At 41.8% G+C, this 17,644-nt stretch overlaps 2 protein-coding genes across 4 annotated transcripts in view; one reads left to right on the top strand and one right to left on the bottom strand.

The window, feature by feature from the left end:
• KREMEN1 (kringle containing transmembrane protein 1) overlaps positions 1–8,876 on the top strand; it is a 30,584-nt gene extending 21,708 nt beyond the window's left edge. The window contains exons 8-9 of the mRNA XM_039561262.1: positions 334–418; positions 1,149–8,876. Coding sequence (XP_039417196.1) covers positions 334–418; positions 1,149–1,311 — 248 coding nt within the window. The 3' untranslated portion in view covers positions 1,312–8,876. The remainder of the gene's footprint in view (positions 1–333; positions 419–1,148) is intronic.
• The window catches only part of ZNRF3 (zinc and ring finger 3), a 69,620-nt gene continuing 60,822 nt past the window's right edge, over positions 8,847–17,644 (bottom strand). For 2 of the 3 annotated variants that reach the window (XM_039561261.1, XM_039561259.1), the window contains 4 exons: positions 17,171–17,338; positions 15,215–15,317; positions 12,749–14,494; positions 8,847–11,707 (listed from right to left, as the gene is read on the bottom strand). In XM_039561261.1, the coding sequence (XP_039417195.1) occupies positions 11,664–11,707; positions 12,749–14,494; positions 15,215–15,317; positions 17,171–17,338 (2,061 nt within the window). In that variant the 3' untranslated portion in view covers positions 8,847–11,663. The remainder of the gene's footprint in view (positions 11,708–12,748; positions 14,495–15,214; positions 15,318–17,170; positions 17,339–17,644) is intronic. The other variant, XM_039561260.1, reaches the window with a different exon arrangement.

Raw genomic sequence — 17,644 nt, 5'->3', positions numbered from 1 at the left:
TTGGTGAATATCACGGTTAGTCTCGCCTATTGTTAAACCACCCTGGGCATCTGCTTCTATGTATCATTGAAGCTGGGCCTCCATGCCACTGTGGACATGGCCACAGTCCTGAAGCTGTCTTTTTAGGGAGGTGTCCTGCAAGGGAAAAAAACAGTTCTAAAAGTTGTACAGTTTCTGCCAGTCTGCACAAAATACTTGTAGGTTTAGAGCATCATCGAATTACAGATCTGAATAAAGCATCAGGAGGCTGTTTGTTTCTTTTGTGCAATATTCTTACTGTAAAACCTGTAAATAAATGAATGTACTGAGAGCTTCCCCTCTTCTCTTTTGCAGAGTGGACAATATATAGTCTGACAGCACTGCTCATCCTAAGTGTTACAGCCATAATAGCAAAGATACTTCTGCACATTACCATGAGGTGAGTATGGAGCAAAACCAACCACAGAGAACCAAGATCTCAGCTCTGAACCAAACCTGGGCCTCCTGATAGTCCAGCTGGCTGTATTCAAAACCAAGTCAGTTATTACATATTTGTATCCTCATAAAAGATCCTAAATAAGCACATTTGTTAACTTTCCAGTCAGTTAGGATAGCATCTGCTGCTAGAATATCTCTTCTACTCTTGATTTGACAAGATTTGTACTTTAGGAAGAAGAAGGAAAGAGGAAAATGTTATCAGACATCCAGATTTGGTGAGGTCAAATTATGATAATACTTTGCAGGGAAAAAATGAAGACCTCTACACTCATACCAAATAAATTTTGTGTCCTCTAGATGGACACTCATTGAATGAAATGATGGTGAATTATCAGCAAATCAAAATGCTGAATATTGTATTTACATAGCACAAACAATTTACAAGGAAATTAATTTGTATTAATAGCAACTATAATAACAAAACCAACTACAGTCTGTAGAGCCCTCTTAGCCTAATGTCACTGCTGTCATTAGGGTGGCAATAGAATACCTAACTTCTCATTTGGTCAAGACAAGAAACGTTCCAAAACCCCACATTTTGCAGCAGGTACAAAGAAAAAGTGTCACAAATTAGTGGAAGCTGTGAGCATTCCCAGTGTAGAAATACTGCAGAAATAACATTATCCTCCCTAGCATGTTAACACAAGAGTGAATTACCTCTTGTTTCCTAGGTCACATCAGATTCCAGCTGCAGCTGAAACAGAAGACTGCAGTGATGTTACTACTGCTGGTGAGATCTGGAGTATATTTTACCAGCCATCCACATCCATATCCATCTTCAAGAAAAAGCTTCGAAATCAACAAGACGATTGCAACCCACTAGTGGGAAACTGAAGTGTCTTTTATTTTGCAAGAATTGATCTTCTTAAAATCCAGGTGACTTGAGATTAATCTTCCTTTTTTTCCTTCCAGTCTCATACTTGTTTTCCAAAAAGTCCATTTCCAAAGGCCTTTGAGTGACTTTGCCTATCTGCTGTTCTCTTGGGTGTACTAGTGACAACGGATTTAACTGCAGCAATAATTTTGAACTATCTGGTGCTCCTCAAGTCTGTAGTGCTGTTAATTACTGCCTTTAAACCATTGCACTTAAAATAGATGTAAAAACTCATAAAATTCAAAATGTTCTCTACCCCTGCCAAAGGTAACTGAAGGGGTATCTACAGGTTGAGGACTTCTTGTGTCCTACTTGCCTGTACCACTCTTATATCAGGCTCCTTTAGTCCTTCTGTTCTCAAGGCTGAAGAAAGAGGTGGGTACTGATAGCCTGCTTGGCTACCACAGCAAACAGAACTTGCTTGCCTTGATGTAAACACATCTAAATGGTACTATACAGTAAAAGGGGAATCAAAGACCAGAAAAGCTGTCAGCCTGGTTGCTCAGTGCTGTGCTCTGTCTGCATTTTCTGTTTCTGTGTCTACAAGCAGAGATGCACACATAAATCAAATTCAGGAGGCCCCTAAAGTAAGATTTGGCTGCAAATAGGCATTTTGATTGACTAATGCTCACCAGCTCCAGGCCTGCATGAGCATTGAAGCCTTTTAAATGACTATGTCTGACTCACCATTCACTGATGTTTGTGATAATTTTGTTCATATTCACGGTGATCCTTTAAAAAACTATTGTGCTCCAGCCTGACATCCAGCATTCATCCTGGGTATAAGCTATGGGCTTCTTAAAGGATTGTCCAAAGATACTGTAATCCACTGAATTTTTAACAGTGAGGCTAACTAACAGATTTTTACTCTGAAGCCACATGTATTAATCTCAGCAGCCCAAGCTATTTCCGAAGTTTTAGGCTGCTATCACCAACTCAGCTGTGCCAGGCTGTGCAGCTGGACACACATGGAACAGTTGCCTTGATACTTACCTGTGAGAAGTGTCTCCTTGCCTGCAACATTAAAACTGGACTGAATTTTTAAGGTAATTGCCTTAATTGTCACAGAACTAAAACATCTGATCTGTGAACTATTTTCTCTTTGACTGCAACAGACAGCATTAACTATTTCTTCTCTTCGGTAGACTGAGTGTCCATACACAATACTCAGATTTCTCATCCCACCACAAGTGGGAAACAAGTGATTCCAAGGGATCAGCAGTGAGTCTTTCAGCCTCAGCAATTTCAGACCAGCAAGATACTTAAGAAAAACTGTCAGTGCAGAAGGTCAGATATATTGACTGGCAAAGTTTACAGTAGGCAGCTCCTCAAACTCAGAGGAGATTCACTGACAACCAATAAACTACAGTAATTCTGGTTAAGTTTGAACATATACCAATGGTCTGCATATACCAGATGTGCAGTCAGAGAACATACTATTAAGTGCCTCTGCAAAGGGTACTAGAAAAGTGAGAAAATCATCACTGAGTTTAAATTCATTCTTGTATCTGCCCTTATGTTTTTAAACATATAACTCCCTCCCCTTCATGAGGGCTACAGATTTCCTTGAAAAAACAGGGCATTGAAGAATTAAGCACTGAAATATTGTGCCTTACTTCTCATTGCAGATCTGGTCTCTTACCTGAACTGAATTCAGTCCAGCTCCATTTATGTACCACAGCTGAGTGCTAGAGACAGCTGAACAGTATCACAATGCGTGCTTAAAAGAAACCAGATTTTACTAAGCCAGCAGTTATGGAATTGTTTATATAAAAAATGGAATAGCATGAGAACATCTAGTACTTTCTTGCATGAGCTGCTGGAAAGAATACAGGAAAATATAATTACAGTATTAGCTAAAATGAAGACAGGACAAATTGCAAAACGTGTCATCATGTTGGACCAAAAACCATTGTCTGTTTCAGACCCAAGAAAAGTTCTGAAATTGCCTTTTTTGAAAGTAAGGTTTTGCATCATGCTGTGTAGACAAAGAGTTCACCTCAGAGATTCACAGCAAAACGAAGTAGGTTGGTTCCTAAGCATCCTTAATTTGATGCACTAATAGGAAACCAGGCAGAGAGAATCAGTGTGGTGCCAGATCCTTAGGAGCTGTTACAAGCACACAGTGCTTACCACAAAGTGATGAAGCTTTGTTTGCTTGCCTCATCAAATGCAAGTTAAACATTTTGTCAGAGAGACATTCACAAAGCAGTTAATGGTGACAAACTGAGATAACATCAGGAACACCCAGTGACTGATTGACACCTTCTGCAGAAGGCAAATACACAGAACTGTTACGCTTCTCTTCCTTAGTAAAGAATTTAATTTTACTATAATATTAGAGAAAATCTCATTACAAACAACAACAAAGATGGATACTACTAATGCAAAATCTAGAGAATTTAGGAAGTGAAGTTTTTGCATCGGTCCCTTAGCTCCTCAACTATTTTTTAAATAAAATTATATTTCATGGGACTTTCATGAGGAACACTTATCAAATTTCTGTACAAAAGACCCATAAAATTAGCACTTACAGCAGATTAAATGGTCATGGCAACAATAAACATGCCTATGCATAAGATATTAGACAGTGCATGGGTAATACACTGATAAAAGCATAGAAGAAATTATGTTCCCTCCCACCAAATAATTCAGATTTTCCGATGCTAGATACTTCTAGAGCTAGCAAACAGACCAATAGATGGAAATTCATAGACAGGGTCCCTTAAATAGCACTTATTACTTTACAGGGCTGAGACCATGAAGAGCAGGTAGATCTCTGGTGTGGATTTTTTCCAAATGTGGTCTGGTACAGACACTTCAGTGTGGTGATTTACGGCCAAGATACGTGGTATCCATTAACATAGCATGTTTTGATCTTTGCTGTAAGGGTTTGAGGGAGAAAGAAGCAAAAAGTGTGACATGTACAACTGTTGTAATGCCACAAAAGAAATGCCCCTACTACACAGCCAGCTGAGAGCTGGCAGCTGGAGAGCAGGGACACCTCAGGCTGTTGGTGTTTGCAGCATTTTCTTCAACAAATTGAAAATAACTGCAGAAGAATTGGTTTGGGACTGTATCTGAATGGCCTTCTGACCTCCTGCCTAGCAGTCCCCTCAAGAGCCTGGACAGGCTGCAAATGTGACACTGGCGACAATGTCCAAAGCAACTGCTTTGACAAGCAGATCATCGTGAGGGGCTGCCTCCTCATATACATGGATTTCAGCTCCTGCTCTGGTCCCCTCCTCAGTCTTGTGTTGGTGTGACCAGCTGTGTAGTGGTGCAATAAACTGATCAGGTTAAAAATTGCCATGGCTTTTTCTTCCCTGAGTTACTTTTTACAGAGCTGAGCTCTTTGATCTTGCTCATTGGGTGGTTGCACAGAGAGGTGAGCTAAGAGCTCACCGAGTCTACAGCTCAGACAGACAAGAAGCCATAGGACAAGGACAGATGTGTGCCCCAGAAGCTGGGGCAGCGAGTACTTCTGCTGGAACTGCCAGAGCAGCGATTTGTGAGCCTGCTGCCTTCACACAGCACCCCAGTTCCAGCAGCCTGCACTGCATGTGGACCTCAGGTGGAAAGGGGCCAGCTGGACAAGTGCCTTCCCTCATTCAGAATCTACATTTAAAACTAGTTTAGTTTGTTGACTACATGATTTTATATGTATTTTTGTCTTAATATTGTTATGTTGTGGGAAAACTGTGTTATGTAAAAATGTGTGATGTGTTATCATAGTAATATATATTTGTATATGTATAGGAAATGCATTATTTAATACAGCATATTATGCTTGGATTTTGCTAACATTTTATAGGAAAAAAAGATGTTAGTTTACACTCTGGGAAAAATAAATTTTCTATACACTGTAACCATAGGGAAAAAAACAAAGATACTTCTTTGGTATATATGATAGAAGGACATTGAGAATAGGGTAACTCAAACTCAGCTTTGTGACAGAATAGATGCTGATAAAACAATTGCTGTAAGAAACACTTTACTCCTTTGAATCTCATTTCTAGCCTAGTAATTGTATTAGACTGTTCATCAAATTCTGCAAATTCGTGTGCATATATTCTCTGGACAATTTTTACCATCAAACATGTAATCTGCTTTTTCAATCAAGCATTTACATAATGTTCTTTAGGACTTGTTTCTGCCAGATTTTCTACAGCCAGGACAATGCTGAGGAAGTTTATCCCATTGCTCAGGCAGACAATCCAGTGGGATTGCAGAATTGAAGTCTACATATTCCAACTCCCCCTGGCAATAGTATAAATAGGAGATTTTTACAGATAGTCCTGGAAACTGTACTGAATCTGCAGCCTGGATGACTACAGGCCAAACACATGAGCAGACACACTGCTGCCACTGAATGAGCATAAGTAGCTATTCCACTTTCATCTTCTGCTTAACAAGCCTTCTCAGGCAGTGGGAAGGAACAGATTTTTCTAGTGCACCACTTTGCCTAAAGGAAGAGTGAACTACAAAAACAACTCCTGACAAAAACTTGTCCAACTAGTTCTTACTACCTTGCAGCAGTATTTCACAATCTTCCAATGAAATACAGTTCACTGGTAGTTTCACCTGAATATTGTTCTAGACATTTATGAACAATTCTGCTACCTTGAGAGTGAAAAATAGTATTGCCTTCAGACCATACCATTTTTTCTGTAACAACACATCCCCAATACACATACATTTCATGCCACTCATACTTCCTCAAATTTACTGAGCACCTGTGCTTTGGGATGAAATTTGGCATTGTGAACTTCAGTCTCAAGACATTTTGCTACAAATCCAAAAGCTATCACATGAACCACATAAGGCTGTCAAGAAACCAGAATAAATCAAACTTGAGATGACTCACTGCTGAAGTATGCACTGTGTTTATAACTGTTCACCCTGTATTCAGCAAGTGGTTGTAAATAATAATTATGAAAAAATAAATACAGTGTATTTGTGCAGGAGGAGTTCAGTTAGGATGGCTGAAGTGTATACAAACATGGAGTAAAGGAGGCAGAAACTGCTGCAGTTCACCAGCAGGTTACAAGAGCACTGCTTGCTATACAAGTTAGAAGAAAGTATTAGAGCTGAGAATGATTACTTATATAAAGTATGATATTGCTCTGAGACACAAGTTCAGAGGTAACAGCAAACTGAAAGTTTTCAGTTTACGTGTTTTCAAACTTTTAGAAAGAACTGTAACAGTTCTTTCACTGTTTGCTTTACAAATTGCTGCAATATGTAATGCTGTTTCCACTTTCTTGCAAGATTCATCTTTTCTCTCTAATTAATTCCTCCTGGCCAAAATAATGCTGCAGTTTAAGAAACCTTCAGCAACCTTTTATGCAAACACCAGAAAACCAGTGACAAATACCAAAACTGTCTCCAGCTTTTCATGTGAAAACTCATTTTTCTTCTAGAAACACAAGTGTTGCAGGGGACCGACCTCCCCTTACACAGAGGAGGTTACTCTGCTCTCCTTTCTTGCCATTCCGGTTATGAGACTCCTGCACTTTTGTTCTTTCTGGGAACCGTTCCCTTCTTTTTCCTGGTTGTTTCCTAAGCAGCAGTTTCATTCCCCATGAGAGAAACGTGTTCTTTATTCTGAAAGAGACACTTTTCTATGAAGCATTTAAGTCACAGCAGCACAGCGCTTTCACTGCAAGGTAAAATATCTGGTTTCAGGTATGCTATTGTCTCCCTGGCCAGAGAATTAGGCCAGGCTGGCTCCACAGGGTATGAACACGGCCATCCTTTTAAGGGCATTTTTATTTTCACACTACCCAAGTAACAACAAACGTTACCTAACAGCTGTCATAGATTTGACAGATGCACATGATATTGCAGATAGTGTTACAGAAACACCAAGTGTTACGATAATGTACAGTCCATTTGGAATAGTCTGCTCCTGCTTGACTTTTTTTACCGTATCGAGGTTCTGTGGAGGTCTGTGGTGCCCCACAGGACTCCCAATTCTGTCACAAATCTGTTCCTTAAACATCGAACCTGGAAAGTAAAAAGAACCTCCCCCCCACCCACCAAGTATCAAAATGTTCATTTTGGATAGAAAATATTTAGTCATTTTTTAAAAGCCACAACAAAGACAATATCACACACAGCTAAGCCCCACATACAAGTTCAGCCAGTAGCCCACTGCTGCCTTTCTCAGAGACAGAATATGGGCTCACTGATTATTCTGTGGGACACCGATGGTGGTGGTCTGTGCTGTTCTTCAAAGCACAATCACTGAACAGTTTTCTTCAGAACAGGGCACAAGAAAACAGAACCCCAGCAGCAATAGCAAACGGGGGATGGAAGGAGGGAAGGGAAGGGAGACTCAGGTGTGACCCATCAACGTACGCGTTAGCAGCCATCCATGTACGGCGGGGTTTATGCTATTTGTAAAAGCAGTTGTTGGATGAACTGATTTGCAGATAAAAGGCACATCTAAAAGGCATATCTGTAATCACTGGCAGTTGCCAAGATTCTGTTCACTGAGCAAAAAAAGGGGCACGTACTTTCATTGGGAAGCACTTGCTCCTTTTGCTCTTCCATTTCTGTGCCTGTCTTTGCACACAGGCCAGGCTTTTCCATCGTACCTGCGATCAGGATGGTAACTGGTCCTCATGCCACAAAGGCTCCCCTATAAAATGACACTCCTCAACAATCTGTCATCCCAAACGGAGTTTTCACATATGAAACGAGGGGTGGAGAGAAGTAAGGCTCATTTCTTGGCTGAATCCTGAGGTGATTGAATTACAGTGCATTTGAACATGGATGGGAGATGGGGAAAGTCCAGGGGATTACAAGGTAAAAATCTTTGGGAAAAGGAAGAAACTGGAGAATCCTGGAAAACACTCTGTGTGTATCACTGGATGGGAAATAAATAATACATGAAATAGCATACATAAATATACATGTACATACATGCACAGAGCCACACGCCCCCAGGCTCCCGTCTTCTGGTGTCTGCATAAATATCTCTGATCAAATTGTGCTCTCTGCTGACAAAATGAGTACCGCAGTATTGATTTTCACTTAAGCTGGACCAGTGATTCCATGATGCAGGGCAAGGACCTGGATCTAGTGTAACTATTCAAGCTATGACTGACCCAGCTGTGTCCCCATGTATCATGCTGTCCCAAAGCGATTTTATTTCAGGACAATAAATTACTTTTACCTGAAATTACACCAGAGTTAAGTTCCCCTGCCACAAGGAACAGGCAGGTTCCAAACATAAATGAGGATCTCTTTTAGCAGATGTGGTACTTCTCATGTGCTTGGAGGGTTCAGGGGCCTGTGTGACAAGTGCCCCCCGGGTCCCCCCAGTAACCTGTGTGCTGTGTGAAGGCATATACATATCCACCTGTTATTTTCAAAAAAAAGGAAGAAATGTTGTTTATTAGAGCTCATCTCAGTATATCTAGGACTATACTTTGAGAATAGCTAGCTATATCCTTTCCCCCAAAACAAGAAGGACAACTCCCACATGTATATGCAATAAAACTGTATTTTTTGTGTGGTTTTGCCTTTTTTTTTTTCTTTTAATACAGACATTTGTACACTTTCTTACAAAACTGCAAGTAACTACACTTCTCTTAAATCATTTTTGGTCGGCAAGTACTGTAAAATCTTTGTGTGCAATTATCATGTATTTACAGGGCCTCGTGTTAGTGATTTTCAGTGATTATTACAATAATGTCACACACTCTCAACATAAGACATGGCTTAAGATAAATATATTAGTAAATAAATATTCTGAGAACATATTTCCATACATGAAATGTGCTGCTATACATATACAGAATATATACAAGATGCTTTCTAGCTTTTAAAACATTTTTAAAAATGGTAATGAAGGAGAAAGAGCCCTTTGACCATATTACAAATCTTTACAGCAAATTTTATACAAAACAATTTTAAGTGCTATAAGACAATTTTAATTAAAAACATTTTAAATAGTGCCTCGTGAGCCAAACACAATGACAACTGTTCATGTAAGTAGTAGAAAGGCATTTTGTTATAAAAACCATCTATCATGGCCAGCTAGCCTGTAAGTCTGCACTGGACATAGAGTTTTATGTTAAATATCAAACCCAACACAGAAAGCAGGTGTAGGGTGTCTGTGGTGTGGGCTGCAGAGATTTGTACCGGCACAGATTTCCCCAGTGTGTATGGGACCAGTACATCTGGGATCACCACGAGCCAGAATATTCAAATCTCTTTAAGAACCACGTTTTACCACAACGTGCTGTATAGTTACAGAGTACAATGTATCTTAGGTGGCCTTTACAGTGCCTCACAAAACACCAAGCAGAATAACCAAGCTAATACACCATAGCTTCTAAAATGCATTTCTTTTTTAGTGGAGGAAGGGGAAGGTAAGACTTAAATTTTTTTTTTTGAATTCCAAAAATCACAAACCTTTAGAGTTTATTCTCCCAACACATACCACTTACTTCAGTCATTCAGAGAATGAATAAGTTTTTAATAAGCTTTATACACACAAAATGTGTTTATTGAAGTTTTTCTTTTAATCTTATACCCAGATACTGCCTTGTATTAATTCTCTGAACAGCTGAATTTTGGTGCTTGTTGATTGAAAAGATGTAATGTTAATTCCTTTAGATGGAACTTTTTTTCCTAACTTACTGGGTACAAAAGCAAAAGGAAATAGACAAATATATTTGTTATTTCTTAGATGTTTCCTTCTTTTAAAATAGTTCATTTGGGACTACAGAGAATACAAGTTAGCTTTGCTGGGTCTCACAACCAGCCCAGTGCTGTTAAGGACATTGCTTTGGCAGAATATGAAGTGTACATCTCTATTTCATGTCTTTGAAGTATCTCCAAAGTGTACTGAACTTAGGACAAATCTTTTCAGAAGACTGGCACTGTGGGCATTAAATACTTAGTTTCCCTTTAGAAGAATTCCTGCTGTGAATACACCACAGGATGACACTGTGTCCTCAGGCACATGCAGCATGACAGGCAATTTAACCCATGCTATGGTAGCCTCTTACTCAGAAGCTGCTGTTTCCACAGGAAACAATTGCTATCAGAAGTGACAACATAAATTATCTCATGATAACAAACATCCCCACTAGGACAAGAACAAGAACAAAAGTATGTGCCCAGGCTAATGGGGTACAGAGAGCACTCTGTACACAAGACAAAAATGAAGCACAACTGGCTGGGCCCAAGAAACCTTTAAAACAGATCAATCTATGGAAGCTACATTAAGCACAGCGAAGAAGAAAACAATGACTAAACCAAGTCCCTCACTTTCCCACATGTGCAAGAGGTGACAAGCACTGCTTCCCGTAGGCATGCTTGCAGCCTGTAAGGAAACAAGAAACCCTATGACCTGTTTCCAAAATGAGCCAGCAAAGCTGCAAGCACACTGCAAGCTGTTTCCCTGCACATGCCAGCATTCCTCACAGCCGTAACAGGGGCTACAGGTGCCTGAAAAACTTCCTATGGAAGGAAAAGTTCATTACCTACAAAGGTAATAGCCTTTCTAAGCACTTTGTTCTAGCATCTGCTTGAGGGAGAGGTCCCCAGCATTCTTCACTGGTCAGAAGATACAATGAGGTCCACGGTTCAAAGACAGAAGTGAGGATGAGAACATTCTGAGCTATCAGTTTCCTTACCCCCACTCTGTTGAAACTAATCATAATGGCAGGACACCTTCCTAGCCAAACCATCAGAGCAGCATGAAAGGGGGGAGAAGGGAAGAGGAGAAAGGAGACAGTCCAATGCTTCACCTCCCTCAAAATCACTCGCATAACTTGCTGGCTGCTAGGATTTGCTACTGGGATTAGTCAGTATCTGAGCATCCATTCAGCAGCTGTATCCCTCTGGACTACTATATTTCAAGGTGCTATCTGGTTTCTAAGGCAGGTGTAGCCCTGAGCTTATCAAAGGCTGGACTCCTTCAAGTAGGAGATAACAGCATCTACACATAGCCTGGCTTATTTAACACACTGTGTTACCTCTCAGCAAGAGGTCACTTCTAAAAAGAAAATATAAATAACACTTTGTCATTAATACAGAAATGGCACTAGAGCTCAGAAATGCTCCACACCATGTCCCCACATGGGCTTTGCACACAAATCAAGGCCTGAAGTCTTCAGGCAGGAGGGACAAAGGAGACAATCAAACTGATGTGAACACAGAGGAAATAGGGGAGGGACTTCTCCACATTACCACTTTTGCGTGTTTGTCAAAGCTTAAAAAAAATTAAGTCCATGAGAATTTGGAGTCTCTGATAAGCTCCGCTTCTCCATCTGGGATCTTCTGGACAGGTCTAGTCACTGATTTGGCTTCTCTCCAAGGGATGAGATCCAGCACCTGAAAGATAAACAAAACTAAGGAACATTGCATCTAGAATATTGCACACAGTTTTGCGCCCCCAGAGTAAGACACCCAACTGACTGGAGTTTAGCAGAGAGCCAAGATGCTCAGAGGGCTGGAGCACTTTGTGTGAACAGGCTGAGGGATTTGGGGTTGTTCAGCCTGCCGTAAGGGCATCCCTAGCAGCTTTGCAATACCTACATAGAGGTTGTCCCAGTGATGGAACCACAGTCTTCACAGACATGCATTCTGAACAAGAGGTGAGAAGTTAAGTTGAAGTATGAGATCTTCAGACTGGATATAAAGAAAATCTTTTGACCATACTGGCAGTCAGGCACAGGCAGAGAAGTCCAGAAAGGGACTGCACTCTGTGTCCCTGAAGGTTTATCCAGCCTGACTGGATAAACTTGGTGTAATCTGTCAAACATGGTCTGGTCTCAGAGCTGGCTCTGCTTTGAGCAGGGGGTTGAACTAGATGATGGCCTGAGGTCCCTTCCAACCTAGGGTACCTTGTGATTCTATGGACACCCCTTAAAATAACCCTGGCAAGGCAGGTAAGAAATATACCCTTCTTTCTGTGAGTAGTTATTTTTTCCCCCTTGTCTATGTCCACAGCAGAGACTTTCCCACATATTCTTCTAAGGCAATTCAAAGGTTTTCACTTTTTTTTTAAAAACACCCTTCAACTTGTCTGTCGTCTCTCAGGGTAGCCTTGCCTTCCTAGGCAACTCACCACAGCTGCCATGACCAGCAGTGTCCCTTGCTGTGGGAACTCTAATGGGGACCCCTCCCCACAAAGGATGAGCATGCAAGCTTTTATAGGGTTAGATAGTAAACAATCATCTTCTCCTCCTCTAGTTATGACCAAATGAGCACAGGTAACCAGAGAATAATACTTTGGGGTGAATGGTTAGTCAGTAACTGCTCTTATGCAAAGGACGGAGTAACCTTTCTGGCTGCAGGTACCTAGACAGCCGGCAGCGTTTCCTACACTGAGACAGAAAGGTAGCAAGTAATCAAAAAAAGCACATATATTACCTGTGGCCTTTGTGGTCGTCATAAGCTTCTGGGACTTCAGAGTGGGACTGGGAAAGGGCATTCCAGTTTCCTCCTCCTGAGAGTAGTTCTGCCGTAGGAATGATGTTGCCTCATAGCACACCTCCCTCTCGACCTGTACCTCTCCAATACCTTGACAGTGCAGGTAAGTGTCTAGCTCAGGTGTTCCATCCCAGGAGCTACAGCCTCCTATGTGGGTCCCTTGGTGCTCTGTCGGTAGAATCAGCTCACAGTCTCTGTCTTCAGGAATTATGGGAATGCGTTGACCCAGATCACATACACCCTTACAACAGTTTGGCAAGGTCTCATCAGGAAGCGTGTACTGCACATTCACTGCATAGTCTTCTGTATAGCAGCCACCACCTCCACTGCCACTGTTGCTACTACAGGCTACCTGCTTCTCTTCATAGAAGCAGCAGGGCAACCCCTCATATTTTACCCCATCTGTCCTATGTAAGTGGTCTGAGTTAATACTGTACAAGCCTGGGGTGTTCCCTGACTGTGGTTCAATTCCTTGGCCACATGTCCCCCACAGTGGAGAGCTAAGGAAGAGTGCACTACAGTCAGCTGTCCCATTGCTTGGCTCCAGGGCAGAGTGCTGGAATTCAAAGCAGCATGCACACGCTTGCTCCGAAATCGACCCTGCTAGCTCTGGATTCTTCCAGTTCCTTTTAACATCCAAGGCAGCACCAGGAGTGGCCTCAGGTCCTCCCTCTGAGGTAGTGCCATTTGGATCCCTGTGCTCTAGTGAGGAATTACTGCTATAGTTCATATCCATGCTGCAGTTAGACAGTTGGTCCCCTGAGGAAGAAGCTGGCATAGGCCAGCAGTCAGCACCCACCATACTGTGACTGTGAGCTGGAAGCTCGTCCTGGTGGGGGCCCTCCAAGAGAACAATTGCACCCCTGTTTGCACCACCAACCTCACCCACTCGGCAAGGGCTCCTACTGCGGTACACATATGGGTCATAGTCACTGCTCAAAGAGCTGCGGAAGGTGGAGCAGCTCCCGTAAACCCCCTGGTTACTGACCTCTGTGCAGTCAACCATGGAATCACTGGAGGAGCAGTGGCACTGACCAGAACTGCTGCTGCTGCTGTCACTCCCAGGGCAGTCAGCCAAATATCCACTGCACACTGAACGATGACCATGATAGCAGCTAAAGCTGGAGGTACTGCCACTCTCCAAGCGGGACGAGGGCATTACATGTACCACAGGAGGGAAAAGCATGCTGCTACCAGGCTGAAAGGCACGGGAAGGACCCTTTGAGGAAATGCCAGCTGGAAGCTGTCCATCTTGCTCAGGGTAACTAAGGCCTTGGAAGTAGTAGTGCTGATACATGGTCTCGTATCGGGAAAAGCACGCTGCTTTGGAAAAGTTGCGTCCGCCAAACTTGGGTCGTCGGAAGTTGTGAGCTGGAGAGTAAGCCCTGTGCTCCAGGCTACAGTGATGTGTGTTTAGAGCATGGTCCAAATGAATGGGCTGATAACTGCGAATATAAGCTGGGGACGGGGCTTGGTAGAGGCTCTGTTCACCGTGTCGCTCAACTGTCAGTAACGTGATGGGGTTCCCGTGAGGGTCCATGCTTGTCCGAGTGGGATACGCTGTTATCTGGTTTGCTCTGTGCACTCGGCCCGGGTAATGGACAGGCAGAATCACCCTCTGCTGCCGGCTGCGTGCTGGGTTGATGGATTCCAGGCAGATTGGAGCTGCATTTCCCTTCTTCTGTTCTGCATGAGAGAAATAAGAATGGAGAAGTAGAACTAGCAGGGAATAAAAGGGAATATACTTTATGTAAGAAAGAAGGATATTTTGTTTTCCATGTAATTACATTATGCACCAATTTTTACACAGAAGGAAATAAGAACAAAACAAAAGTCAAACAAATCTAGAAGACCTTGAAACACTCAAATGTATTTGCTTAAAAAGCAAAATAAGTGAATTTATTTCAGATACTGTTCTCATATATACAAAATCTTCTGCTTACATCTTGCAGAGGCTGAGAGAGGCTGGAAGTCATTGCTCAAATTTTCACTTTAAACATTTTTACACAAATGTGCAGTGCCAGAAAACTTTCTTAACACATAGGAAATGAAAGCAGGAAGAGGGCAACTAAGGGAAACCAGGTTCCAAGTTACAACACCATGGAAAAATAAAAGCCCGTACATTGTCTTCTTTATAATTCCCAAGGAAAAACATCCCTCTTCTCCATGTGTCCTTGCACTCAGGGCTGCACAACACTGCCCTCAGCTGGGCATCATCCCCACCCCAAGGTTATGCCAGGGGCACTCAGCTGTTCTCAAAAGAGTTTAGGGCTAACTGTACTTCTAGGGCTGTGTTACAATAAGAACTGAGAGCTCCACGGAGATTCACAAAAAGGCGCACTTTTTATTTCATCTTGTAAGCTGTCTGAAATGAACACACCAGAGCATCCACTCTGCAGCACTTACCTATGATGTTATGGCGGCAGTGAGGGCAGGTGTGATGCTGCAGCAGCCAAGGATCCACACATTTCTTGTGGAATCGGTGAGTGCAAGGAATGACCCGCAGTTCCTACAGGAACAGATGAAGGACCATGAAAAAGTACTTCTTCCTAACAAGTGAATTTTTCACAGCTTGTTCCTAGTTTTTTCAACCCATCTACTAAATGGAGCAATTCCTAGCCTAGAAGTGCTAGGGAGGAAAAAAATGGCATCAAGATAACCAAGAGCACAACAGCTAGTGATCAGCTGTGTCTAAAAGAATAGTCTGCAGGCACCTTAGAACTCCACGCAGATACAGGACACTTCTTTAGGACACTTTTTCCTGTATGTCCCTATGACCCAACAACTTGAAGAAGGCCATCACTAAAGTTTTCCTTAATATATTAAATAAACTTAAAAAAAAAAAAAAAAAAATCAAGAGTAATGATGTACCTTTTCTACAATTATTTGCAATGGAAAACACTCAGGGAAAAGCAAAATCAACAGTGTATATGATACTTTTTCCCTTGCCCAGGATTCTTCATCTTTCAGCTATGATCTGTTTACAGGATTTCCTGAGCCTGATGGATATCTACCAGTTCAGAAACCTGCAAAGAATCTTTCTTCCAAGTACTGCTCATGTCTTCCCATGAGCTTAGGTTTTCAACTTCTAACTTGCTTTGCCACGAAGTTCCACAGGGCTACTACCTCCTGGTGGAGAAACACCACTTGACTTTGTATTCCCTCTATCACCAAGAAATCTAGGTCTAGAGTCCTTGCCCACTCAATCTTTTTTTTTTCCCCCAGAAACCATTCAAAACACTTGATCATTTTATGACTATCCTTTTCTGAAGCACCGTCATTTCCATTCCATATCTTTTGTGAAACGAGGTCAGAAGTACACAGTACTCAAAGTGAGAACATGACTAAACTTACACTGTGGTGTAATTTTATTTTCTGTTCAGTTCTCTAGACTTTCCCAGTTCATTTCTAGTATCTGATTTGCCTTTTTAATTGCCACAAAGCATCCATTTGCTTTCACAAAGCTATCTAAAGCATCAAAATCTTCTTCCTGAATAGCAATGCTCAGCTCCCAACCCATCCCTGATATACATGGAGCTATTCCCTATGTCTATCAGTTCATGCTCAAGCTCATGCCTGAATTTCCTCTCCAATCATTTTGTACAGCCCTTTCAAAGTTCTTGTCTACCTTCATCCTTGCTACTCTGAATAATTTCCCATCAACTAACTTCATTAACTTTCTATTTGCACCTTGCAGCACTCAAACATGCATCTGGTATTTTCTATTGCCTTAAAAATTATGATTCTTTTATGAACCATTTCAAAATAAAATGTCCTCATAATCTTTCTAATGGATGCTTATAGCTGTGAATATTGACTGCCTTTATTTATTTTAAGGAGCCCATTTTCTATTTCATCCTTTTCATTGCTTCCTCTGGGTAGAACTGTCATGGACAGCAAGCCCTGACGAGCCAAAAAACTGCTCCTGAAAGTTCTGACATCTCTTCCTTCTCCTCCTCTGGTTTCCCAGCAGTGCTGTGTACTTGACATTTTTAAGACAGGGTGCCATCAAGCAAAACACTAAGGGTATCTATCCCTTGCCTCCAACAGAGAATCACCTTAGTGCATGACTTGTCAAAAATACCCAGAGAACCAACTGCTGACTTCTTTGTGACTTGTTCTTCAGAAATGCAAGAACACTGGAGGTAGCGATTTGCAAATGGGATCCCTCACCTCTCACTTTGCAGCATGGGTAATTTGGAGCTGCAGGATGCAGCTGAAGCTGAGTTGGCTGCTCAGTGTGATCAGACTGACAAGCAGAACCACCTCAGGTATACAACGTACCCAACAGCCAGCCATGTACTACAGTGCTAAAAGCACCTACATTCCCAGCCCATGGTGAAGAAACCTTTCATCCTTTACCTCCCCATCAATGTACTTCTCCAAGCAGATGGCACAGTCAGAGGTGGAGCTGCTACTGAGTGTATCCAGTGCTCCACAGTTACTTTCTCGGTGTCCCTTACTTTTGGACTTAAACTTCCTGGTCTCCATTTTCTCCAGTGCTTGCACTGCAAGCCTGTTCATGGAATTCTACATGAGAAGAAAGAAAAAAAAAAAAGAAAAAAAAAAAACCAATGCTGCTGTGTAAGGGACTAGAGTGTAGTAGCAGAGAAACACCACCATAACATATCTTACAGATCATGTCAGGCCCAAGTGATGTATAATTTCTTACATTAAACAGAGAAGGCTAATTAGAATTCAGACCAGAAGCCTCATGAAAAGAATGTATGCCACATGCAGAAGTGAGAATGATAAACTACTCTGAATTAGAACTGGGTGAAGGTGCTGACAAATGGGATACACTGCAACTGCTCAACTGATAGGTAGCAACTATTC

Source organism: Corvus cornix, chromosome 15 (assembly GCF_000738735.6).
Source record: "Corvus cornix cornix isolate S_Up_H32 chromosome 15, ASM73873v5, whole genome shotgun sequence".
NCBI classification, from domain to species: Eukaryota; Metazoa; Chordata; class Aves; order Passeriformes; family Corvidae; genus Corvus; species Corvus cornix.
This window is presented reverse-complemented; position numbering and strand designations above follow the sequence as displayed.